Raw genomic sequence first — 26,722 nt, forward strand, 5'->3', positions numbered from 1 at the left:
TACCACGAGAGGAATAATAACTATAGATAGTCTCTCTAACATCGATTCCATAATTGATTCACAGCTATACTGCGATTGATGGAAATCATATCTTGTTTGTAATAACTTCCGTTACGAGAAGCTATGTTTTTGTGAAACGAGATTTAAAATTGTCATCGCAACATCAGTATTAGTCACAATAATGACCCTCCTCCGGTTAGAAGACAGAGTATAATAAATTGAGTCTAAAATATAGACGAGAAATAAATTTAATAGATCACGTCAACTTTCACCGCATTACGCCGTGTTCGGGTACGCGAGAGCAAACTTCGATCGGAAGATAAAACAGCACCGCGGCGGCGCTGGAAATAATATAGCAAATAAAATAAAAGGAAATAATCCTCCGCTCCTTTTATTCTCGACTCTCGCGCTACTCTTACGTTACGCGGAGGAGAAAAAGGAAGTTATCCCGCTTCGGAGGATATGCTCCATAAAACATTCGAGTCGGATCGTTCGAAAGAGTGCGTACACTCTTTCGAGTTCTCATAAATCCATACAATTCCCAATTTGGCCGCGCCGCCTTGGGAGGGTGTGGGGAGCGGTATTTTTCCGTGCGCAGGGGATTTACTGCATCTCCGGAAAAGTTCAAACACGAGCCACGCCGCCCCAGCAGTGAAAAGGAGATTTGTTCCATCTCTCCCCTCCCGCCTTCCCGGCAAACGCGTATCCAGAAGAGTCTTGAAGCACTCCGTAAGTCACGTTGGCGTAAACAAGAGTCCGCCTCGTAAGATTATTTCTGGGGAGGGTTGTCGGAATCTCTGGCGGGAGCCTCGGCCACTCCTCGCCGGGGGGCTAAACCGTGCTCTCGCCCAGATCATCTCTCTCTCTCTCATTCTCCCTCCCCTCGCGAGAAACAAGAGAGAGCTCTCATTCCGATTCGTGTCCGTTTCCTTTTGAGGAGTCTCGATTCGAGTACTCAATTCCGAGCTGTCAGCGAGGCCGTATGATTATTTTATGCGCACGTACTCTTATTTATGTGTACTTCCGGTATTTCGTTTCTCGAGCGTCGTCGCATCTCGGAAAATTCCGCGGTCAAACAAAAATAACTTGTTCCAAGTCCGAAAGTGTGGCTGAAATAGCCATGTTGTTACTTGCATAGTAAAATAATGTCGGTGAAATAAAAAGAAACAAGAAGTTAAAAAAATAAATACTGTCGTATTCGTTACATTTTTTACAGTTGTACAAGTTTCACTGTATTGCAAGTTGTACAAGTACAAATTCCAATACAGTGAACTAATATTGTTTCCGTGATAATAGGGTAATTTCCTTCATCAAAAAAACGAAAGGCATTGATTTAATTATTTGGTTTTAGAAATCCCAGTTTAGACGAATGTTGACGGTCAATTTTAGCCTAATTTGATTAAGGCCAGATTAGCGCCCATGCGATGCCACTTCACGTGACGTAACAGGGACCTAGATTATATGCGAGTAGTCAGGAGTTTTACATCGTCTGAGATTACCAATGCATGCATGTGGTACAGAGCTCAGGGAAACATTTCTTAATAATCACACATTAAAATTGCCTATGGTCGGAAAGTTTCCTTCGTTTGATAGGGTATTAATAACACAGGCCAACAAAAAAAAACTTTTTTTTTGGTGCCGGGAGTTTTTGAGCAGATATTAACAATATCAGTGGTGCTGAATCCAAATATGATATCCGTTTTTATGTAACAGCTCTACTTTTTTAGATATGGCGCATTTTATGATTATATTCTTTCAAATTTTTGATATATTTCAGAAAATATTTTTCAAATTTTAATCAATCTATAAATTAACTAATTCATAATCACTCTGCAGTATTTACTTTGAAAATCACCTTTATACCTTTGAGAAAGGGGTTGGGGAGGATTTGGCGTTTTTGAGGAAGGGGGAGACAGGCGTACAGAGCGGAGGCAGTGGGAACAACTAAGGGATGTGGGAAACCCACGGTGGAAAAGGACCCTAGTCATAACTGAAGAATAACGACACGTGGGAAGAATCACAGATAAGTGGAGAAGGGTAAAAAAGGGGAGATAGGGTAAAAAGAGAGCGTGTCTTTGAAAATGGAGAAGCGGGAGTAAGTAAGCAGTAAGGGGATTTCCGAAAACAAATGGTCAAATTCTCAAAGTTTTTGTAAAGCAGCCTCTAAAAATGAGCTCAATTCGAAGAAGCAGTGTAAATCATTGTGATGTGTTTTGTTACATTTGTGGGGAATATACTTTAAAAGAAAATAGGAAAAACATTACAGACTTTGTGAAACGTGCATACCTAGGATATTTTGGTGTTCAGCTTGGTGACCAAGGTAAAAAGTAGGCACCGCATGTTGTGTGTAAAACATGTACAGAACATCAGCGGTATTGAACTACAGGAAAAAGGAAAAGTTTAAAGTTTGGTGTGACAATGGTTTGGAGAGAACCTACAAACCATATTGACGACTGTTATTTTTGCATGGTAAATGTTTCGGGAATTAATCGATACAATCGCCACAAATGGATATATACAGATTTGCCTTCAGCGAGACACCTGGTACCCCATTCAGAAGAAATCCCGATCCTAATATTTCAGACATTACGAGATGTATGTGAGGATAAATATGAGCCATGTGAACACATTCCTGATTCTATTGACGATAGTGACAGTGACTACGAGGCAGTATCAACAAATCCTCAACTATTTAATCAAGATTAACTAAGCGACCTTGTTAGAGAATTGAACTTACCGAAGGAAGCATCTGAACTACTAGCTTCAAGGATGCATGAAAAGAATTTAATGAAACAAGGTACAAAAATTAATTTTTATCCCACAGTTGAAAAGGATCTGTTACCCCTCTTTACTCCAGAAGACAATCTTACATTTTGTTTAGACGTTAGAGGTCTTCTGAAAAGAATGGGACTACCGCAATATGAAGCTAGTGATTGGCGTTTGTTCATTGATAGCTCCAAGCGTAGTTTAAAATGTGTTCTTCACAATGTTAACAAGTTTGGCTCAATACCAATCGCTCATTCAACTGAAATGAAAGAAGAATATGATACAATAGTATTGGCCTTACAGAAGATAAAATACTAGGGACATCGCTAGGTGATTTGTGTAGATTTAAAATTTGTGAACTTTCTTCTTGGGCAGCAATTTAGCAACACAAAATATCCTTATTTCTGGTGCCTCTGTGCTAGCAGGGACAGACAAACCACTGGATTAAGAAGGAGTGGTCTAAGAGAGAAAACTTAATTATTGGGTAAAAACATTATTGCTGAGTCTTTGGTGAACGGGAGAAAATCACCTTACCGCCCCTTAATGTTAAACTAGGCTTAACGAAGCAATTTGTAAAGGTTCTTGACAGGGATGGACCATGCTTCGGGTACATAAGAATAAAAATGCCGCAGATAAGTATAGAAAAACTTAAAGCTGGTACTTTTGATGGGCCACAAATCAGACAACTTACAAAGGATCCTGCTTTTGTCAAGCCATTGAATGAGATTGAAAAAAACAGTTGGCTTTCATTTGTTTAGGTAATAAAAATTTTTCTGGGAAATCGCAAGCGAGATAAATTATATTGAGCTGGTAAACAATATGCTCACTAACTTTAAACCACTTGGATGTAATATTAGCATAAAAGTTCACTATACAGAGTCACTTAGACTGTTTTCCTGAAAATTTAGGCGACACAAGTGAAAAACAAGGCGAATGATTTCACCAGGTAATCAAAACAATGTAGAATCGCTACCAAGGAAGATGGGATAAACATATGGTGGCAGATTACTGCTAGTGCTTAAAACGAGACTGTTTTAACAAAGTGCACGCAAGAAAATCGCGCAAAAGGAGCTTCCGTAGTCTTGAGTGACGTTTTTACGTCTTTTTTTTTCTTTAAATTGTTTTATTTCAGTAAAAAATGTTACTATTTGTATTTAATTGTATTGTAAAACTATTGTAATTGTAGGTGATTTAGCATTCCTATAAATAAATCAAGTCTTTATATTTTATGGGTTTTATGATTTATGTAATATCATCATATTGAACATTTTTTTACGTAAGTAACAACATATCTGTATCGTGAAAACTAGAGCTGATAGGAAAAAACTAATATCATATTTGGATTCAGCACCCCAAGTATACTTGGAATCAGCTTTAAAACCTCCGGCACCAAAACCACTGTTGACCTGTGTAATCCTTATTTAAGCCAAGCGCTACCTGCTAGCAGGGTACTCTGCTATCTGCTAGCAGACTGCATCATATCGGCACTCATAGCCTCCCACCAAGGTGGCCTCACACGGCGGCAGCTGGAACCAGAATGACGTCACACGGGCTTTTTCCAGCATTCATTCTTAGCCGTCGCGTTTTCGCGCAATTGAAAATTCCACTTGTCATTCAATCACGAGAAATAGATATCGTTATTTAAAAATCTAAAAGCGTGAAATACGTACTCCAGGAGAAATAATCTTTCTATTTAGGCAATTAAAAAAATAGGATACCACCCTATTGAAACCAGGGTAATAAGGGTGGACTCTATAGCTGAGGTTTGCTGAGGACATCATACCTTACATCAAGAGTTATTCTCCTCCACTAGTGCTTTGTAAGAGCAACGTTCAAGGCTTTTCGTAATAGAAAATAAATATGTATTCTATGTCTTAATTTTCTTTAACTTATTAATAATTACATAAGAGCAGAATTTAAAATGAACAGGTAAAATATATCTTCTGATTACTTGATATATCTCTGAAGGCTAAAGAATAAGCCATGGGCCTACTTAAACTATGAACTTATTCCTTTGTTATGACCTCATAGACACAAATTACATCAGTAGATATTGGACCGTATAATTTCTACACTTTTAATCCTTGAGTAGGTGCATTAGAGGAGACACTCCTGCATTATTTTTCCCCTTAAATGCCACTCTCACACCGCTCCGCTCAATGGTAAGAAGGCCTTGTCTCATTACCCTAAAAACATTGTGAGCTTTGCAAAGATTCCGTGACATCACGAACATAATAACCTTTTGAGTTAAAAAAATATCTTGCGCAAGGGAAAACCCATCTCTGCTAAGAAGACCACTTCCAACAAGCACTTGAGGTTTTGAAAGGTGTTGCCGCCCCTTTATATCCCACCCATCTCAGGAGGAGAATTCTCGCTTCTTCCTACGCAGGGAGCGAGAGAGGGGATTTGCCTCACGCCCACCGCATTATGCTCCCCACACCCCTCAATACGATACACCACATACCCCCCCACACCTCCTACCTTTTCAATATTCCATCTGCGATGGCATTTCCCTTCGGTTGAACGGGGGAACAAAGAGCCCGAGCCAATCCTATCTCAGCATCTTCCTCTCGCGGCCTTATTCCCGACTAGATTTCCACGTCCTCTCCTCCTTCCACACGATCCTGCTCTTATTCTCTCCCCTTTTCGACTCAAAACCGCAAGTTATCCATCTTTCTGCTCTCGGAACATTGCATCGGTCGTCTCCCATCCTCATGCTTCCACTATTCGCGTCCAATCTTGCTGCTCTCCTTTTGCCCTGCGTTTATCTTACCAACACCACCGCACGCTGTTCTGCGGTCATACCCGTACGCGGACGACCGACCACTTCAACTCCCTCCCCGCCACTCCCTCGATGACTTCCCCATCCTCCATATTCCGTCCACCCTTTCCGTGGTTTGCACATACGACCGCCGCGTCGTGGGTGTGGGGAAATGGATTCGCAGCGGACGGTTCGCGTCGTCCGTCGGCCCAAATGGCTTTCGGGTCAAGAGCAGCGGGTGGAGGTGGACGACGGACCGATATTGGGCCCGGATGCTGGAGCTCCGCTTTGATGTCGTCCTCCACAATGGAAAATGCCCTCTGCGGGCTTGGTAAACCTGAAATTTTTTCCCTCGTGACTTTTCGTGATACGCATTTTATGGCAAAAACACGCTTTTGTCTAAAAAAAAGCAGTTTGAAACTCTACATCGTGCCGTCCTAAAGTCACAAAAAGGTTGTGAGTGTATGTAAGCACTTTATATTTTTATTAATTTTTCTCTCCGTAGTTTGCAAATTTTTAAAGTAAATTAAGGTATCACAAGTAGACCTCGAAAGTACTGAACTTACTCATGCAAACCTCGTCATGTCAACCCAGCTTACAAGCTTTGTAATCGCTTTATGCCAGAAAAAATTCTGAATTCCTTCACAAACCTTGAGTTCTTAAAAATAAACAACGCTAAATGTGTTTCCGAACGTCGATGCTTTACGCGAACAGTTCTACTTACGCAACTTGCAGCTCAACTCCATCGTTTAAAAATGTGTTCTCTTCCATTAAAATATCTAATAAACCCAATAGCAGTTTAAGTTACAAGTTGGATACTCCATCTCATTCGAATTCTCTCCACATTTTCCATTCTTTACATTGCACTTAAATAACTACTTAAGATGTGACGTTGCAGGACTGATGAATCGTTACTGCTGGATTGGCATTTCTTTTCATTGAAAACGTATGACATATCCTAGCTCTTTTCAATAACCCCGTCTATGAGATGAATCTGAAGCTTTTATGAAATGACGGGCCTCCATTACTATTCCATATGAAGCTCCTCGGAAGCATACTCGTTACGTATATCCTTCACTCCCCTGGAAGTGGGAGTCCCTGCAATCTCATACACGCTATTATTCGGCCATGCCACCCGTCGTCAGAAGACCTCCTCCGCCAGTTCTTCTCTCTTACTTCAAAGTGATCGTCGCAAAGTGATCTATCGAACAGAATTGTGGGATTTTTGTTCCCCGCTGGGCCATAGTGGCCGCCTTCATGTTGGTAATTTTCTGGGTGGGTAGTGAGTGACCTCTTAAGCCCACCGTGGCGATCATCCCGCTGGTAAATGGCTTCAGTGGTACACCGGGGGTCTCTTAGTGGAGTCCTCACTGGGTCTCCACCCGGGAGACTGTTTTCACAGAGAGAGATATAGAGAGCCAAAGCGGCATGGTGATATCGTTTTGATATCTCTTTATGCCAGAAAGATATCAATCGACATATCACCTAAACATCGAAAATGATAAAAAAATTTATCATAATAGTGATATGTGCCTCTGATGTCATTGTGATTTTAAACAGGCATCACTTGGTAACAAAAAAGTCAATGAATACAAAAAAAAGAATTTTCAAATAAAAGAGTAAAAAACAGGGGCTTAAGTTTTTCAAGGTGAAGGTATGAGATAGGTAACGTTATTTATCAGTGTAGAAATGAAACCGAAATAACGTTTGGGGTCAGCCCTTTTATATTTGGAGACTGCGAATGAATGGCATCGTCTGAGTGACGTATTAATGCACATAAAAGTTCTATACGCACATCAGTCCACTCGAATTTGAAGTTTACAAGCAAAATCACCAACACCGTCAGATTAAAAGCAAATGACCGCAAGGGAACTTGGATTATACCTTCCATCCGAACGACGGGCATTTGCAAGTGTACTGATCAAAACACCGCGGTGTAATTTCCGACCTCGCGGTCCCATTGCTCGTCACTCCATGTGATTAAAACATTTGCATCTAGTAGAGGATCAATCTAATATGCTTGCCCCTCCCTCATCTGGTGCCTTATATTTTCACAAAAAGAAATTAATCTGAATTTTAACGATTGGATGCATACTCAGTGCCATATTTTTTGTAAGTCGGCACCCCTGTGCATACTCTGAAGTAACATCAGAAATCGATCTTATGAATAGGGAGTACATTTTGTTAATTAAAAAATAATGTTTTTCTAGCAATTTAATCTACCTCAACGAGGTCGATTCAGTCACGTTATGAATAATGCATTTTTATTCCAACGATAAAGGGGATACCCTCTCTCTTAGTTGGACTCAAACCTGATGCCACTGAATCAAATAACCTGTCTCGGTTGACCACTCAAAATAATCGATTGTAATAAGTTTTAGTAAAATCGTTTCCCGTTCTTGCCACTCCTGTTCTTATTTTAATAGTAATATTGAAATATATTTGGGCTTCAAGAATGAGTTTTTAAGTTGAGTAGGTATAACTGCAAGAAGAGAAGTAGGCGATGAACAATTTACACGTAGAATTGCACAGCTTGCTTTTTATTCGTGGTAAAAATGTCATGCTTATGCTTGGAACATAATTATGGAAATTATTCTCAAACTTTTCAAATGGTTCTTCAACTAAATTTTTAATGCTATAAGTTAAATTAAACTCATCACTATATTATTTCATGTGACAGATTCAAGTTATGAAAAATCCACGCAGGTATTACAGATACAAGTAACTTAAACTAAGGGAGGTAGTGATACGTGATGACAGTTGGGAGAGGCATTTGGGCCTTACTTTTAATGAACATGCGGGGTTACAGGGAAAATCCGTGGGCGTTAGCTTTGGCATTTAAATTATGCCTTATTGCGTGGTGAGAATCCTCGCCCTAGTTATTCCTAGCTTTATCGAGTTATTACCTAAGGCTAGGTTGTTTTTTGTACCGCGTCTAAAGTGCAACCTCTCACATTATAGCACGGCGAAAAATGTTATTGGCTGTAATTTATACGATATGAAGGCCTGTTGCGAAATTTAAAACGCGATAGCAATGCTTACGAGCTCTCATGACATTTTGTCAGGGATGCATTCGTGTGTCAAAAGGGGAGGGTTAGATGCTTCACGTTGCAAAACAACTTTGCGTACGCCTATGAAACAGCGGTTTTAAATTTTTATTGCTGATAAGCTGACTTTACGAAGAGTTTGCTGAGAGAATTTCTCACACAAATAATCCTTGTGAAGTGGTGAGAATATAATTTGATTTGATATAACTGCTTGTGAGGTTGAATTGTTACTTATTACTATACGAAATAGAAGAAAATGATGACAATCAAATCCTCTTTGCGATACTTTGGCGAGGAGACTATGAGAAAATAATATTACTAAACTGTTAATTATGTACGCATCATTTTAGTTAATGTATATTCATTTTACATCTGATACCTTAGGCCAGTGTACCCTTCTCACCCGGAGATCCGATTGGGGGATTATATTTACCTCCTAAATATTTTATCAGGACGGATGCCATAAAGTCATTTTGGAAGTAAGGCTACATCTTCTAGGGAAAGTGATGGGGTGGTTTCCCGTTGCCTTCCACATCAAAATACCATGAGAGTGAGATTCACACTCGACCGTGGGTATGGTAATTGCTTTAGGACCGATACTCTTCAAAAACATCAACACCTAAAATTACTACCAATTTTAATTGATTTAAACCCTCGTGTTCTTAACACAAAAACAAAAGCAAATTACATTAAATCATATAAATAAAATATTTTTTTTAAATAAGGCATCTTAGTTACGTAAAAAACGTTGAACAAGAATAAAAAAATAGGAAGAACGCAGAATATGCTACCTTAGATGAGAGCTGAAACAATATCGCCTCTGTATCATGATAATCATGTGTTCCATCGTCTGCAGGCATGATGATGTAAAAGTATCACGCAGCACGCTCTGTCAAAGTTGGTGCGGAAGTTGCTGATTCTACACGCTAACTCGTTGTACTGGTCTACTGGCGATGAAAGATACTTAAAAGAGATGCTTTTGTTTTTATTTCTAAATAAATCCTATTAGGATACAAACTACTCATCAAAGAACATTATCGAATGGATAAAAGAACACCGCGGACATCGTAGAGTATCTCTCGGTGAGCAAGCAGTTTTGACCTGGTGTTTCACCTATCGCTTTCTCCGCAGGGCAAAAATCCAAGCACCCATCTGATCTTAGTGCCTCTTACAACTTTTATCATCAGCCAACCCTAGTAACTGCCTCTGCCACTCCACTCCACCGCCACTTTGCAGCGACCGTAAAGGCTGAGAAGATGGAGAAAATTATATTACTCGCATGATATGGCGCTTTGGCACATGAAAACGCCGTGATACCAAGTCATCATACCTCTCATAACATGCATAGGAGGTAGTCACCATGTCTAACGAGATAATTATCAGTGTGCGGGAGTCTTCAAGAGCCTCTTGGCGAGCACAACTGAGAAAATATGAGATCGTGGACTACACAATACCAGACACCCTCTTCTGCGCCGCGCTTCTTTTCCATCTCCTCTCAGCGACTTTCTCCCTCGCGATATTGTATTCCGTGCATCACTTTCCTTATCTCCTGTTTCACTTTAACGATAATGTAAAATAAACGAAATATATGACATAAAATCTACAGCGGACAGCATATGCACATGAGATAAGGGCATATAAATTATTTGGATTTTTGTTATTTGTTTTTTTACATTTATCTTATCGTCATCACAGGCTCACAATCATATCATTGGATGGACGAAACCATCCACTCAAATCTAATCTTTTCTTTTCGCCTTACTTAAGGCAGTTTTACAAGGGGCACGGAATTGCGCAGGTTAGAGCTGCATTATTTACTAAAATGGCGTGGAATGGCGCGAATGCATGAACGAAATTCGAACCGGGGCTATTTAGCCATCTCACGTACACGCATTCTCGCATGTGTTTTAGCAATTCACCGCTTTACACGACGCAATTTTGATTGCGCCTTCGTACACACGTCAGATTGTGCAAGTAAGTGCCCCGTGTAAAACGGCCTTTATACATGTCTTCTCCAAGGATAAAAATATGGGTATAGTTGATATAAGCAAGGAATTTTCTTTACACTTCATCCAGTTTAAAAAATTATTTTTCCAGAGAATCATTCAACTCAAATTAACCTGCAAATGGTATGTTGTGGGAAACATTCTAGCCTCGGTGGCGATGGGGTAAAGTCCTCGTCTGACAAATCAAAGGTCGCGGGTTCGAGTTCCTCCTGAGAATGGATGGCTCCTTATTCAGGGCATGGATGCTCGTGTAGGTTTAGTTGTTAAATGCTATGAAAACCACGATGTGAAAGAGGCCATTTAGAGCTGTTTTCGGTGCTGTGACAATAAATAAAAAAATGAAAATAAATAAATTGCAGGAATAATTTAGACCATCTACAAGAAATAAATGGCAAATTCCTTAGCTCTCCCTATTTTTTCCTGCCCTCTTTGACCCCTCTTTGTAGGTTGTGGTCCGTTGTTTCCGTGAGCCCCCTCCTCCCAGGGCCTCAGCTCCGTCGCCTCAGCACATCCACGTTCCTTCCCCCGCGGCATCGTCATCATCATCCTCCCCGCATTCTTTCCTCACCATCCCTTCCTTCTCTGCCTCCTCTTCCTCCTCCCACTCTTTCCTCTCCTTCCCCTTTCTTCCCCACTCCCGTCTATGCTTCCGCAGTGCATTAAAGCGCGCCCCAATCTCATTCCGCCGGGAGCGGAACGTGTGCCCCCGGGGTGTCTGCGTTCACCTCCCAACCCCCCCATTCCCCCTCCGCTAGTCCAGGGGTGGCTGCGACCTTCCAAGGCCACTCCAAGCTACATGACGTGCGATCACGTCTCGCTTCATCGGCCACAACCAACAGGCCGCAGCCGCCGCGCCGGCCGAGATGATACCTACGCCAGAGCTAAGCCGTACGCTTCTTCCCAATTTCTGCCGTCTTTGTCTCTTGCTTCACCCATCGTGCATCTATTCCTCCATCCACCGCTTCCCTTGAAACCGTCTCAAGTTCTTTGCCATTTCTTCTATTCGCTGCTTTTAGCTGAAATACGGATAAGACAGAAGGTATAGATGTAGGGAGTAGTTAGCGGTGAGGGGATGTTGAAAACGGTGTTAGAGGGTAGAATATAGGGTAAACGAGGAAGAGGAAGGAACTATAAAGAGAATGTTTAGATAGAATGAAAGGGAGGAGGCAGTGTTGTGAATTGAAGTTGGCAGTGCTTAAAGGAAGGGGATGCTCACCGAATTCGTTTTACGTACTCCATGAGAACCTACCTTAATCGGTAGAATACCTTAATAAATAAATAATAGCCACAGAGGCAGTAACTTTGAATTCCTGCCTCGAGTGCCGCCAATCGTAAGCTTCTTCTCCTCTCTCAACAGTTTTATTCATTTTATAAGTTTCCTTTCATTTTTCACCTGCGCATTACCTGTTCCTAGTTTATTTCCATTCCTTATTCATCTTTGTAATTATTTTACTCGTTTCATCCGTCATTGGCAGCTAATTAAAATGCTTCATTTCCACCAAAGAACTAGTCTTCGAAATGTCTCTTCTCTCCAGGATTTTTCATTTTTAAGATTTTCCTCGTCCATTTAATTTCTATACCTTATCGTCTTCCTCAGAAGTGATTCTAAAAATTTATATTCCTGAATATCATCAAAGGCTCTTCCAACTGCGACGATATACTAGACCGTACGCTTCTCAATTTTCCGTTCCTTTCCCTCTTTCGGCCTACATTTTCTTACTAGTACATCCAACTTTTTCCTTATATTCCTAAGCAAACGCCTTAATGCATATTAATTGCCATTGAAAAAATTCCCTCAACCTGTAATTGCACCACGGACGGTTAGGAATCAAGGAACTTGGATAGTGTAGTGATCTGCGTAGTTCATCGCCATTAACGCCACAGGATAAAATTATTATACATTCCGCCTACAGATCCTTGCCATTTTTCTATGGGTTAACAGCGGGTTTGAATACCTGCTTTTGATACTACCAAATCAATTCTAATGCCGAATCCATCCTCTCTCAACCACCTTATACGTTATTTTTTTTCTCATCCATCTAGCATTTTTCTCATCTCCTACTTCATACTTTCCTTCATCTTTGCAAAACTTTCCATACGTAAAAAGTTCATGGGCAGCTAATTAATATATTTACTTTCGACCAACGACAACTTATTCGAAATAACTCTTCTCCCATGAAACTTTCATTCTTAAGATTTTCTACCTCCTTCGTCTATTTTTTTTAGCATATTCTCTACCATGGCTTTATATCTCTCAGATATTTCAATTGTCAGTGGCAGCGCATTTGATAACATGGCCTTCCATTTCGCTTAAGTTTCTTCCCAATTTCTCCATTTCCTGCCGCTTTGTTGTCGTTGGTTAGCATCGTCGATTGAGGCGGTTTTGAACCAATTCCATTCTCGCCAAATTAACACAAATTTCCTTCTAATCATCTTATCAGTAAAATATGCATGCATCAAAATGAAAGAAAGAGTTCGACGAAATTGCAGTCGTGATCAAACACATAAAGGATTAATTTAATCTTTTGTAATTTGTTTCCGAATCTAAATCCTATTCGCCACTTTCATACACTTAAAAAAGTTATATAAGTATATCTTTTTTTACTGTCTGTGGGTAAGCATTCTTACAAGACTTCCCAAAGTGGAAAACGCCTCTTTTTATTCAATGCCTGCGAAAATGGCCAACTTATAGGAGATTTCAAGTTCTTAAAGCAATGGCAATTAATGAAAATCAAATATCTCGGCTCTCCTCCACTTTCCGCTGTATTCGTTTTTCTCTGCCTGCTCACGGGTCATAAATCTTTCCTAACCTCCCTAACGAGTTATCCCCCTCTCATCCTTTTACTCAAATGCGAATGAGTAATCCTGTTGGGATCCATTGAATCAGGAATCATGCAGAGACGCCGGACGAGAGTTTCTAAATTATAAATAAAATATTCAATTGAAGAGTATTAGAATTAGGATGACACACACACTGTAAAAAGTAGCATTGGTTATGAGATGTAATGTTGTAATTCACAGGCGTCTTACCACTTAGTTCAACGAAAGGTTGAAGTAAAGAATAAAATACTAACTTTCCTCACCATATCCTTCGATCCATTCCCTTTATTTTTCGCTTTCCGTGTCTTCCTCCCTCATGTCCACCTACTCTTACTCTCTCCGCCAGTCTTCTCCGTCAACTCTCTGTCCTTTCCCCGTCGGTTTAAGAATCTTTACACTTTCCTCCATTTATTTCTCCCCGTAATTAGGAGCAGAGGCTCATTCATTAAAGAGGAATTAACATCATTAAAAAATAGAAGGCAAAATAGTGTCTAACCTTAATTTTTTTTTTTTTTTTTTTTTTGCAGTTTGACTGCAAAAATATAAGGTTGTGGAATAGTACTGTGTTTTTTATTTAACCATGAATATCTCATCGTTCCACCAAGTAACGCCTAAATCTGTTGATTATATTCTTAGAGAAATTGCTAACTAAGTAGTTGCCCACAGAGATTAAAAAATAAGGTCATTGGGAAAGAATATTACCTCTTTTTTCAATTACCCATGCATCTCCCTTTGGCACTGCTTCGTTCTTAACTTCACGACTTTTAATTTTCTGCCTTGAAACGCAATTAGGAGCCTTCAGAAATTATCAAGTGCCGGTATAATGGGACGCACGATAACAAAGGCTAATACGAGAAGAAGAGGAAAAAATTTCTTATACAACAAATATTTGAATACAACTATGGCGTAAGACAGGAGTATCAGAGCATACTTCATTTCCTCCTCAAGAACTGTTAATTTTTTAATGTTGACCCGTTTTGAAATCCAAAATCTCCGATTTGCTCTTGATGTCTCCTTTACTTCCCCATTTAATTCATTTAACATCTTTCTACCCAGCTTTCTACCTTCCTTTATCCCCGATGTACTATTTCAACACACATTGTACTCTGCCAACTTCAGATTTTATCCTTTTATTTTCTGTCATCATATTTTTCATAAGTTATTTATTTTATTCTTTCCCATTCTGCATACCTTTTGTTTCTCTTCACATGCTCCTCACTTCTCATCGCCTCAGCCGGTGAGGAGGCCTCTTCTGTTGTTCTAACAATGCCCGCCTCTAATCCCTTTCACCGCCACCAACAAACATTTGCCGACCCGATGTAGGAATTCCCCGCCATCGCCCCACGGACCTCTACAAACAGATGAAAAGGAAGATCGGCCAGCCCATTTCTCTCCGAGTACCACGGGGAACGTTTCTTTCTTTTACTGGCCATCTAGAAAACACATCAAGTGTTCCCCCGTTTTGTTTCCACAAGGGTTACGATAATCCTGCAGTTTTACTGGTAATCACAAGTGGCTTTGCAAAATATTGTACCAATAAACCCTCCAGTTTCACAGCACCCTTCTCTTTATTATTTACAATCCGCCATTGAAGACGATAATTTGGTGTCATCCTTAAAAAAATAGATGCATGACTTATTCCCTCTTATGTCGTCATCGTCAAATTCGGAATGATATATATTCCGAATTTGACGATGGATATGAAAATTATTTCACCGAATTCAAGATCGTGATATCAGAATGCATTTTTTACACACATACAAGTACCAGTAAACTTTCCCTGAAGTACCAATATCCGGATTCACTTTTAGGAAATAGATTTTCCATTACCCTCAGTGCTACTTCCTAATCATAATTCCACGTTATCTAGTAAAGTTTTCAAAAGGATATTTCATTTTAAAGCCTTAGGATATTTTATTAATAACTACCTCACGCTCGGTTACTGTCTGTTTTATGCCCCATTACCCTTACAGAGCTGGGAAGCGTTATTACGCTCCTCCTATCTTTCGCAGAAGTTCCAGGAGCGCGATAGCGCCTCTCCTGCAATGTCACTCTTAGATTCTGATAGTTTACCAATCATTCAATAGTCAACATTCATTTTATTTTGGTCCTAAATATTTTCTTTGGATTAAAAAAATTACTAATATTACCAAGAACTCCTAAAATAACACATTAAAAAGGTGAAACCACATTTCATCAAAATTTTGTAAAAATTTTTAATATATACCTTTAGTTGTTCCTGAGACTTAATTTTTTTCCTAACCTACTACAAAATCAGCAAAAATATTTCGGCACTTTTAGTATGGGACCTAGAAAATCGGTTAGCACTCATAGGGTTAAATTATAATTTTAATGGTTTTATTGACGTTTATTTATTATGTAATGATTTTTCTTCATTTTTAATTTTTGGAATATCAATGATATAAGATTGAAGCTAATTTTCAGCCGAGGCCCTTTACTTATGGTTTTATGAGAATTGGTGGTAATATGGAGTATTTACACCTCCCTTACTTTAGTGATAAAATTTTTACTGACAATGAGTAATATAATTTCAATCATTTAAGGCTGTTATATAGATGGTACATAACTGCGAGAAGTTCTCCTCAATTAACTGTGGATAATTTACCTCTAATAAATTACTGTCCTGTCAAAACATGCAAAGGTAAAGGGAAAGTTACATGGTTACAAATCATAAACAGATGCGTTTCGTTTACACGAGATGATACCGTCCGGAGCAACTCTTTGAAATACATTCCCCGCCTGCGTTCTTCTGGTGAAAGAGAGAGAGAGAGAGAGATCAAAATGTCACGGCCAGCAGCGACCGAAATGCGATTGGCCCGGTGGGCCCAGATGGCCTTATTCCGCGCCACCAAGAGCCCCCTCCGCCCGATCCGCGGTTTGGCCCGTCATCACATCAAGAGCCCACCTTTGTTGGACCCGACTCGCTTTGCCTCCGCACGCTGGCGATGATGCTTCCTCACCTCCCGCTAAGCCGTCATTTTGCGCGCAAATCACGCCCGCCCGTCCAAACTAGCCCTCCCGCACCCTTCCCCGTTCCTCCCTCACGCGGCAGGCCCTACAAAACGAAGGAGTTAAAACTGGAATCCGAGCCCATCCCTCCCTCTCTCCTTACACTCATCCCAGAGCAGACCGTTAAATCGTTCCGCGCACGATTGAGGATTTTGGACCGGTCGCAGCGCGCGCCTTTTTATCTGGAATGCTAATGGTTGACAAAAGGAGTGCTCGTCTGTATGGATGCCTTGCGCAGAATGTGTCGAGGATGAAAATTCATCTCTGAAGTAATTTAATCAGTCAATGAATCAAATGAAGTCAAGTCCCAGGGGTGTGAATTGTATCGGGAAATACGAAGAAGGTCTGGGTCAAGCCTTTAAGATGGTGTGGTATGAATGGAGAGGAGTTCAGTTGTAATTTCTTGTGCCCAACTGTGATACTTCGAAGTTTTCAAGATGCAATATGACTTCTGGTTTTTCAAGATACAATTGCGCGGTGAAACTAGTAGTCATTTCGTTCATTAAAAATGTTAAAGATTATTAAAATAATATATGTACATTTTGTCAAACAAATTATTAATATTACCTGGGAAAAGCAAAACATTTGTTAACCTAATGTAATCACCCAATAAATGTGTTTCGATACGAAGAAAGTCTAAGAATTATCCAGGATCCTCTCTAAATAGTACATACTATATGGGATCTATATATCCGCTTATTTAGAATAATATTTACTGTGGTAGACGTTCTTCGCAAGAAAATATACTCACAGGTGATTCAAATCCTCTTAAGCATAATGGTTTTATGTATTGATTGTATGATATTCCTTATTAGATAACTCCAAAGGAAAAATACCAACAAGTAATATAGGTAATAGAAATTGGGCCACATAGGAGCGTGTATTGTAGAGAGATACCGTCTATTTTAAGATACCCTTGAGAATAAGTGAGACAGGATCCTATCATAGACGTGACGAGAGAGTTTGACGTTCCCTTAAATTAGAGATGCGCTATCGTCAGCCTAATTTTCACAAAAAAAAAGTCGCAAGGGTGAAGCGTTCCTCGCACATCCTCGATTCACTCCAGAAACTACAGGCTAAATGTTATCAGCGATTTCGATTATTTACTCATGACTTGAGAAATTCAAAGGGGCTAAAAGAGGAATTGAGACAGTTAGTTACTCAGCAGGTTTAATAAGGGAAAGTTAAATTTAGATCACCTATTGTTTTATCATTCACGTGATTATTTGATGAAATATATCTTAAAACAACTGAAGATTTCCCCATTACACCCACTGCCGCTAAAGTTAGTTTTGAAATGTATGTTCACATCCATTTACCTTCACATTGTTCACATACTCAGTTAGTACATTTGAATTCATTTGATTCACTCGATTACGCTTGCACAATCGACAAAGCAACCAGAATTTCCGTTTCCACGGTTTTCCCGTAGTTGGGTAAGGGATTAATTAAATGGAAACTTCTGGAAGACGTTGAACCAAACCCATGTTGATACTCGAGTAAATCAGATAAGATGGAGAGCAACGACGTAAGGGAAATGAATGAATCACATGGATAGTCTCAAATATTGAAATTGTCCTTTGTAACCCGTTATGGTGAGATTAAGATTTTCATATGATTGAGACGACGGTGGAATATAATAATACCAATATTATTTAACTTCAAAAAATTTTTTTGGCGTAAAGTTAATTCAAGGTATACCTACTTAGTTTCTTCCGTTTTTCATGAGCTATGTAGTTTGTGCTACTTATGATGAGTGAAATCAAGCTAGTTTCAATGTTTTGAAAACAGAATTAGTCGTAAAATCACTACCGATTTTTGGAAATCTCTTGCATTCATTCCCGATAAAATACGAAAATAATATTTTGTTTCGGAATTTGTAATCCCCAGTTGGCGCAATTGAGTTTTCACTATTCGTTTGTTCTGCCAAAAAGATGAACTGAAATGTTCTAGAAAAAATTGGTATTTCATTTAAATGAATAACTATTAATTGCTTAATCTCATTAAAGACATAAGACCAATACGTTTCTATGTTTTGATTTCCCCCATCGGTTACGTTTTTTTAACACCCACGGGGATCAATTGTAATCACTTGCAGGGCAACTATTCCTATAATTTTGTCGTCATCCAATAATTCCGGTTACCTATTTTATCCCCTCAGGAAATTACCGTAAGGTCACCTTAACTTCTGTTTTTATCACACGAAAGTGAGTTAATATATTATCAAATTCTAATTAATTGTAGGCGAAATAGATTTAAACCTTTCTCGAAAGTTATATTCACTAAGTATTGGTTTAAAGACTCTCGCCAATATGGGAGTCCAACTAGGGTTTCTAGCTGATGATAACAAATCCATGGTTAAAGACTGAAAAAGCTGTATTTGCGACGTCAAAGCAGGATGCGTTCATTACGACGGTTTCAACACAATTTTCGTAGAAGCATATTCAAACCGAGTGGTAAATTCCAAACTTTAGCCTGTATCACGTCCAATTTCTTCCATTATTTTACGTGAATATAGCGCAGAGCAAAACTTTGAAAATGATGATGTCGACTTGAAATTCGGATGACCCTCAGAAAGCAATAACAAATGGGATTCATCGTGCCGCAAGAAGTAGGCCAGGGTGCAGAGCCACTCAGAGAGCCACTTCGACGCCATTTTTAAAACTATTTTCAAAGTTTTCCTCTGCTTCACTGCTCCATCACTCGTGCACTCATCCTTGTGAGCTAATGCTTCAACTTCAGACGGCAGCAAAAACTGGACGCAACTCAGCGTTTCCCAAGTGACTTTTTTCCTTCCTCAAATATCAGATGAAGCATGTTTTCTCCCTCAATTTAGAGCATAACTTGCTTAAAACGTTTACGGGCGAAAGTTAGAAATGGACCCTAAAAGTGTTTTGCACAATTATCCACAAATTTATGAAAATGTTTGTCAAAGCTAATGCTTTATCATTTAAACATCATATAGAGCAGCATTTAAAAACATTCTGAGTTTTAACATAAATAGCAAAGTTTTTTTCGTAGTTACAGTGAAGAGAAAGCGATTTATGGATAGAAAACTAACTTCATCATTATCACCGACTTCCAGGAAATTGCTACAACGAAAAAGTTAGTTCTAATCCTTATCTTCCCTTCCATAAATCCATGATTTAACTCTGACCCTCACAATAAACGTATTTTGTTTTAACGTCGCTATTAGAGCCTTTTAATTCTTAAACCATGGAATGTTTATCATTTGCTAGTTACCCCTGTTGGATTCCCATTAAGTGGCGAAAAATCTTTTAACAAATACTGAATATAATATTCGAGAAAGGTGTAAATTTATCTCTTTCGTCTACAATTCTTTGGAATGTGATCATATAGGCTCACTGTCATATGATAATAATGGCTACTAAGTTACCTAATTACTCTCAAGGCCGAAATTAGGTTACGACCAGGAGCTCCAAAATAGCAAAATGTTTATCATTTGCTAGTTACTCCTATTCTACCCCACCAATTAAAACTATGTCCTTGGCCTTCAAGCGAGTCTTCTATTCTAGGTAATGAGGGTATTGTTCACTAAAGACATTCAATCCATCTTTTTCTATTTTTTCCGGTGCTTTTCATCTCTAATTCGTAATAAGCTTTCCACTTTCAGCATGGTTTTTACTGAAGAGACAAAAAAACTAGGGATGGTCGGATCGGATACCTCGGATCCAAATATCCGCGGATATTGCCCTTCATCGGATACATCGGATCCAAATTCAAGGAAGACATCGGATCTGGATCCGAAATTTTGAATAATAGCTTCAGTGAATGCAATAAGGGTGGAAAGAGTTCCGATTCTCTCTTCGAATGTGCCGACGCATGCGATTCTTGTCCTACGCCACTAGGCAGTGGTTTATCCGAAGATTTTTCCTATTTTCATTTCCAAAACCCAAGCGTAACAGTTTAGGTCCTGAGCATATAAAGATGTTAAAAAAAACAACTTGAAAGCCTATAAAAATGATTTTAAATTTATAAAAATAATAAAATGTGTATGAAAATCTAAAAAGCATTCCTTCAATTGCACGTACCCAGAATAAACTTGAATAATTACTTCCTTTAAAAGCAGGAATTTGAAAATGCATTTGGATCCGAAAATATCCGATCCGAAAGATCCGGCTCCGAAAATCAAGAATCCGATCCGAATCCAGATCCGAAAAAAAATCCTGGATCCGTCCATCCCTACAAAAAACCCTTAAGACGCCCAGTCATTATATCATATTGAGTTTCTCAAAGGCATACTTCTTCTGATTCACATTTTCCATCACCTACTCTTCGTATTCCACCCGTGGCCAACCACCGCCTTTCTTCCCTTCCACCTGTCTTTCGGCGATAATTTTCTATAGACCGCCGTGTCTCATGATATCACGTGCCAATTTAACATGCAAACCGATATCGCCAAGTGCCGCTATTGAATTCCATCGCACAGGCATTCAGAAGTGGCATCCGGCCGCTCCGAAGGGAAAATTTTGCACGGAAGTTAGTTCAAGAGAGAGATTCTCTGCGCATCGCCATACTACCCTCAGCTATCCCAGCATGAATATTAATTTCGAATTTTGACCACTCGGAATCCGTTCATTCGCTACTCGTAGCGCAAGAGATTCTCACCGAAGCCAGGATAAAACTCCTTCTCACCCTGAAAGTTTATCCTCTCAAGGCTGAATATAGGTTAGGACCAGAAGCTCCGAAACAGCAAAAATTAATTCTACAACGCCAATTAAAACTATGGCCTTAGTCTTCAAGCGAGTCTTCTCTTCTAGGCAATAAGTCTATTGTTCACTAAAGACATCTTCAACCCATTTCAATATTTTTCTGCTTTTTTTTCATTTCTAATCCGTTATAAGCTTTCCACTTAGAGCATTGTTTTTACTGGAGAGACAAAAACGCTCAAGACCCTCCTTTGTTACATCATATTCAATTATTTTAAACTTCCCTAATTTATGTATTTTATAACACTTTTCCGGTGATTAGAAGGAATAAACTTTTCTCGGGTCAAATTAAATTTTGCGAATATTTATTCTCTCCTATAGTTATCTATAATTTAATGTAGTAATCTTATCACATAGTTATAAATAAATTAATGCTGATTATTAATCAAAATACAGAAAAATTGATGCCAAAATGAATATTTCTGTCCATCTTATTCAAATTCATCTTATTATTTCCAGGTTTTTAAAATTGCTATTGGTTACTACATTACTCATCATCTTTTTACTTTAATACAAAATAAAAAAATGGAATCGCCTTTACCATGCCATTATTGGTATAACTCACATAAAATATACATTTGGAAGTGTCATTATCGTCTAATGAAACTCTCACATGTCCAAAAATAATTTAGCAAAGTAAAGGAATTGCATGTAATTTTTACGGCATTGGACTCGTTTGATTAATGCAGAGTAAGGCACACAATGGTTATATTATGAATGGTAATAACAAGAAAATAATTTGATGATATGAAAACAATCGTATTAGCTGCAATTTCAGTTGGTGCCTATCTGATAGATAATTTTAGGATTCGGGTCGAGGCATTACGGTGTTCTTGGAGTGAGGGATATCCTATTTCTCCAAATCCAAGAGCAGAAGCGATTTTGAAGTAAAGCTTATACTCCAAGTTAGGAGGCCCCTCTTGATAGTAAAACAATCCTTAAAGAGTAATATATGTTGCTCATACAAGTCAAAATATACTATATGGCACCAAACCACGAATGGAATACTTTATCTCCTCCGAAGTTAATCCCTAAAATTTATATTTCATTCCTCCTTTGGGTCCAGCTGCTCCATAAAACCCCAACTTGTTAAAAGAGGCATTGAATATCTTAGAATATCTTCTGGCATTGAATATCTTAGAGGCTGATCGAGTGCCTTTTGTTGATGGTACAATTGCTAATGTACTCAAAATGGTCGATAGCTTCTGACTCCATTATCATTTATTTCCACAGGATAACCATGCATCAATCACCAGTGACTTATGGAAGGTCGAGGGGGACGACCTCATCATCCATTTGCATCCTCCTGTTCGCCGCAGTGGTCCTCCAAAGCATCCAGCCCAGACTGGCGCTGCCCACGAGGTTCAGGCGGGAGGTGGCCGACCAGCCGGACGCCTCACAGCAGGCGGCGGCCGAAGCCGATCCATCCGCTGCCGACCCTGGTAGAAAGGACCGCTCCCTCTCCTTCTTCGACAACTTCATCAACATGGCGGCCGCGGGCCTGGGTGGCATGACCGGCGCCGACGGAGGCGGAGGCCTCGCCGGGGACATCGTGGGGGCCCTTGGAGGAAACCTCGGAGGCGGCCTGGGCGGATTCGGCGGCGGCGGTGGAGCCTACGAGAACGAAGCGGATGTTGACCTGTACAACGAGGCCATAAGCCGCACCATCCCCCGACGCAAGATAGCCGGCGGGTACGGAGGGCAGCAATTCGGCGGGCCGTCCTACTCCAATTCCCCGGCGTATTCCAACTCTCCGGGCTACTCAAATTCACCCGTGTATTACATACGCATGCCGCCTTCCCCATATGTCTTCGTCCCAGGCCTCGGCTACGTTAGCCCACCACCTTCCATGCCCAACAACCCGCTCGGTAACTACCAACCGGCTCCTCTTCCTCAGAGCCCCTTCGTGAATCTACCACTGGAGTATGTTTCGAACGCCAAACCCTCCGGAGTCTACACGTGGGGTATGAAGAAGCCCAGACCGTCGAAGCCCAGCAAGACCCAGACGACGCCCAAGCCGTACCAGAAGCCAACGTCCAGCACCAAGCCCACCGCCGTCTCGAAGCCGCAATACGCGTGGCCCCAGCCCTCAATCAAGCCACTGAACCAGTTCGACTCGCCGGTGACAAACCTTCAGGGACAGTACACGTTCAACGGCCGGCCGAGTGGCCTGTACGTGCTCAAGAACCCGTTCTCTTCCTTCTATTCAGACGTGCTTCAGAGTTTCTACCCTTGAACTACCATCAGCGGTTCGTTTTGAACCAATCAGTTGGACCCACCTTTTTTTAATAAAAGAGACGATAAGTGAAGAGATTCCTATTTTAATTTTTTTCAACATCGGAAGAAAAGACAATTCAGTGTGTGTGCGTCACACGGTTGGGATTTTGTTTTCGAAATCCCTCCGGTAAGGGGTGGTTAACTGCTTATGTGCATCCTTCCCAATAAAGGGATAACTACGAGGGAAGGAACACGGTAATATAACTTCGATCAATGCAAAAATACCACAGTGCTCTCTATCGGAAACAAACGTAAACGCAACTGGATACCGGGATGAAATATATTCCTTCGGATTCATGGTACGCGACAACAATTATCTTCCTCAAATTACATTTAGCAAGTAATTTTTGAGTAGGAGGACAATTTTGTACCTTTTTACTATTTTTTTATAATTGCGATTTCTGCCACCCTGATTTTTTTTACTTATTTTTGCTTTGGACATCAGACATTTTTTTACTCTCAACAGAGCATAAATACTAAATCCATACGGCTTAATTGAGTTGTGGCTAAAGTGAAGCTATTTTAAATACCTAATACGAAATAAGAGTCATGCTCCCAAATAGGAAGGACTTGAAAAAAAAAATGTCGTCAAACTTGAAATGGATGAGTATCCCAAGTTCTTTCTTTGTAATATTTGAGAGATTATTTTTGGTGACGCAATTTTTTCCTACAAAATTCTAATTTAAATACGTATTTATCGCTAACTTATTTATGATTGCAGGTTTTTCCTTTTACCGTCGGTGTTAAATTATGTTTTTGTAAGAGCACTTTCCCATTATTTCTATGAATATGATGTACGCTAATATTTTATAGAAAATAAAATAAATAAAGGCTACTCGCAAGAATCATTGTGATCATTTCATCTGTAATATTAATTGAATATTTTATCCCTGAGGAGATTTATCTTGTGTTTCAAATAATGGCAAACGAATCATTTGCTTTAAATATTTATTTACTCTCTAATTATGAGCCGAATTGAAAAATCTCAATATTTTCCAAATCTTCGAGAATGACTGATATTATAAGGTATAATGTAGTTTATCAATTCAATTGCCATGAAAAGAAGAGGGGTAAGTATTTCTTCTAGAGCTCTGTAAAAACCATCGGACTGCTCAACTGGGATTGCCAGCCCCAAAAACTCGAGAGAGCTACGTTGAATTTGGCTCGATCCTTGGAAAAACCGTCTTGGATAGCTCGACCCAGAACTTTTCAAAATGATCTCTTATATCTAGATACAAAATCGAGTACATAAGCAAGTACTCATTACTCATGCTGTGTCAGGATTTTCAAGTAATCACATAAAGGGACGTTTAAGGGGCTGGGTCAATCCATTTCAAATCATCCGGGCAATGTTGCTCAACATTTATAATAGGGTAGTTTCCATCATCAAAGAAAACAAAAGGCAATAATTGCGATTCGTTACCCACCATTAGTGTATTCATAATATAAAAAATTATTTCGTTTTAGAAATGCCGGTTTAGACGAATGGCAATGGTCCTTCTTTATACTCATTTGAAAAGGGCCAGATTGGCGCCCATGCGATGCCACTCCACGTGACGTCACAGGGACCTAGTTTCTATAGGAGAAGATAGGAGTTATACATCGTCCGAGGTTACCAATGCATGCATGAGGCGCAGAGCTTAGGGAAACATGTCTTAACACTAGGAATACCGGACTTGTCACCCCCCCTAGAACTACCGAATGGAGTCATTTTGACTCCTACCTTATTATTGTGTATTTTTGCTGTTTATGTCTGTTTTTATTGATAGATTGCATTAGTTTATCATTTTTGTTAATAATTGCAATATTTCAGACGTCGTTTTAACAAAAAAAAATATTTTTTTAAAATGCGAGATTCGACAGTGTTGCTTTGAAATTCTTTTTTCTTACATGTTATGTTGTTTTATTAGAATTATAATGGAGGAATTGGATAAAACAGCAAACGTAGACTTTTCAACACATTTTATCATATTGTTTGAATGATCAAAAATATCACTTAGGCTACATGGTAGTTGGGAAGATAATTAACTAAAGCAAAAAATTGCAGTTGATACGCCGCGTATTTGTCTAAGGTGCTTTAGAGTTCAAGCATTGTCGTTCATTTTCATTGCCCACACAAAGACTTTTGGCAGGTCTTACAATTCCCAACTGATAGATTATTTTTGCACTTTGGTTTTGCCTGGAAATAATATTTTTGCAGAAACCCGTCAGAAGAATCTGCGGCATTGGACACGCAACGCTTTTATCTACATCTAACATGAGGATCAGCCAACTCTGTAACGAGCTTTTTCTAAAAATTCTTGCGCGAAATGTTTTAGGTAGTCTCATTGTACACTATCCATGAATACCTGCTAAGTCGGGAGTATTTTCCAACGAGTAGATAGGCTATCACTGAGTGGACGTTCTTGTGGTATATTTGTGATTTCATCTCTTTTGGTTCTTCTATTCTCTTTTATTTACCTTTCCCACAATGCTAGTACCCTGGATGTTTTGCTGTTCAGCGAGTTTGACTGAGGTAAAGTAATTATATACAGTAACATTTCGCCCTTTTTCAGAAATGGTTGCATTAGTTTCAGTACTGCTAAACGGCAATCTGCATGAAGTGAATTACCTTTTCCAACATAAGGGAAGGCATTTGCAAGATATTTGCTCTCCTTGTCAACAGGTAGCCAATATTCATGGCCGTATTTGTCCGGATTAGAAGGAATGTACAGAGTGAAATATACCTAATTACACTGGGAAAAAGTTTTTCCTCAACTATAATGTACGGACCAGGTTTGTAACAAGCAATGTAATTCTCTATGAATCTATCGTACACTATTGAAAAGAGGGCAAACTTGACAGTTTTGAGCCGCTGGAATCAATTAGATTTCTCATCAACTCTTAGACATTGCAAAATGTTAACAAACCTAGTCGTTCGTTGTAGAAAATGGTATTCCCCAGTCGTTTGACCAAATACTCTCAATAGAGTAATCATTTGTACCTGGTATTCCTCGGGCATAAAATATGGCTATACATGCAACTAGCTCCACATCGGAAAGTGTAAAATCTTCGTAATTTTGCCTGCGTGGTTCCACAATTGTACATCGCTTTATGTGAGTCAGGATAAACGAATCGATAAATAATCGTATATAATACCTTTTTTTGTAACTACCCATGAAAGGGAAAGTAAACGTAAATTACTGCTTATATTTCGCACGCGTTTTGTCTGAATCTTCAGACTCACTAGAAACGTTTTGAGGAATAAAATCCTCGACTTCGTCACAGCCGAAATGATCTTTTGTT

General features: G+C 39.5%; 1 protein-coding gene across 1 annotated transcript in view; it reads left to right on the plus strand.

The window, feature by feature from the left end:
* The window catches only part of LOC124160939 (heterogeneous nuclear ribonucleoprotein U-like protein 1), a 148,253-nt gene extending 123,971 nt beyond the window's left edge, over nt 1-24,282 (plus strand). Inside the window, exon 3 of the mRNA XM_046537078.1 lies at nt 22,394-24,282. Coding sequence (XP_046393034.1) covers nt 22,401-23,396 — 996 coding nt within the window. The 5' untranslated portion in view covers nt 22,394-22,400 and the 3' untranslated portion in view covers nt 23,397-24,282. The remainder of the gene's footprint in view (nt 1-22,393) is intronic.
* The last annotated feature ends 2,440 nt before the right edge of the window (nt 24,283-26,722 follow it).

This window comes from Ischnura elegans, chromosome 1, assembly GCF_921293095.1.
Source record: "Ischnura elegans chromosome 1, ioIscEleg1.1, whole genome shotgun sequence".
Taxonomy (NCBI): domain Eukaryota; kingdom Metazoa; phylum Arthropoda; class Insecta; order Odonata; family Coenagrionidae; genus Ischnura; species Ischnura elegans.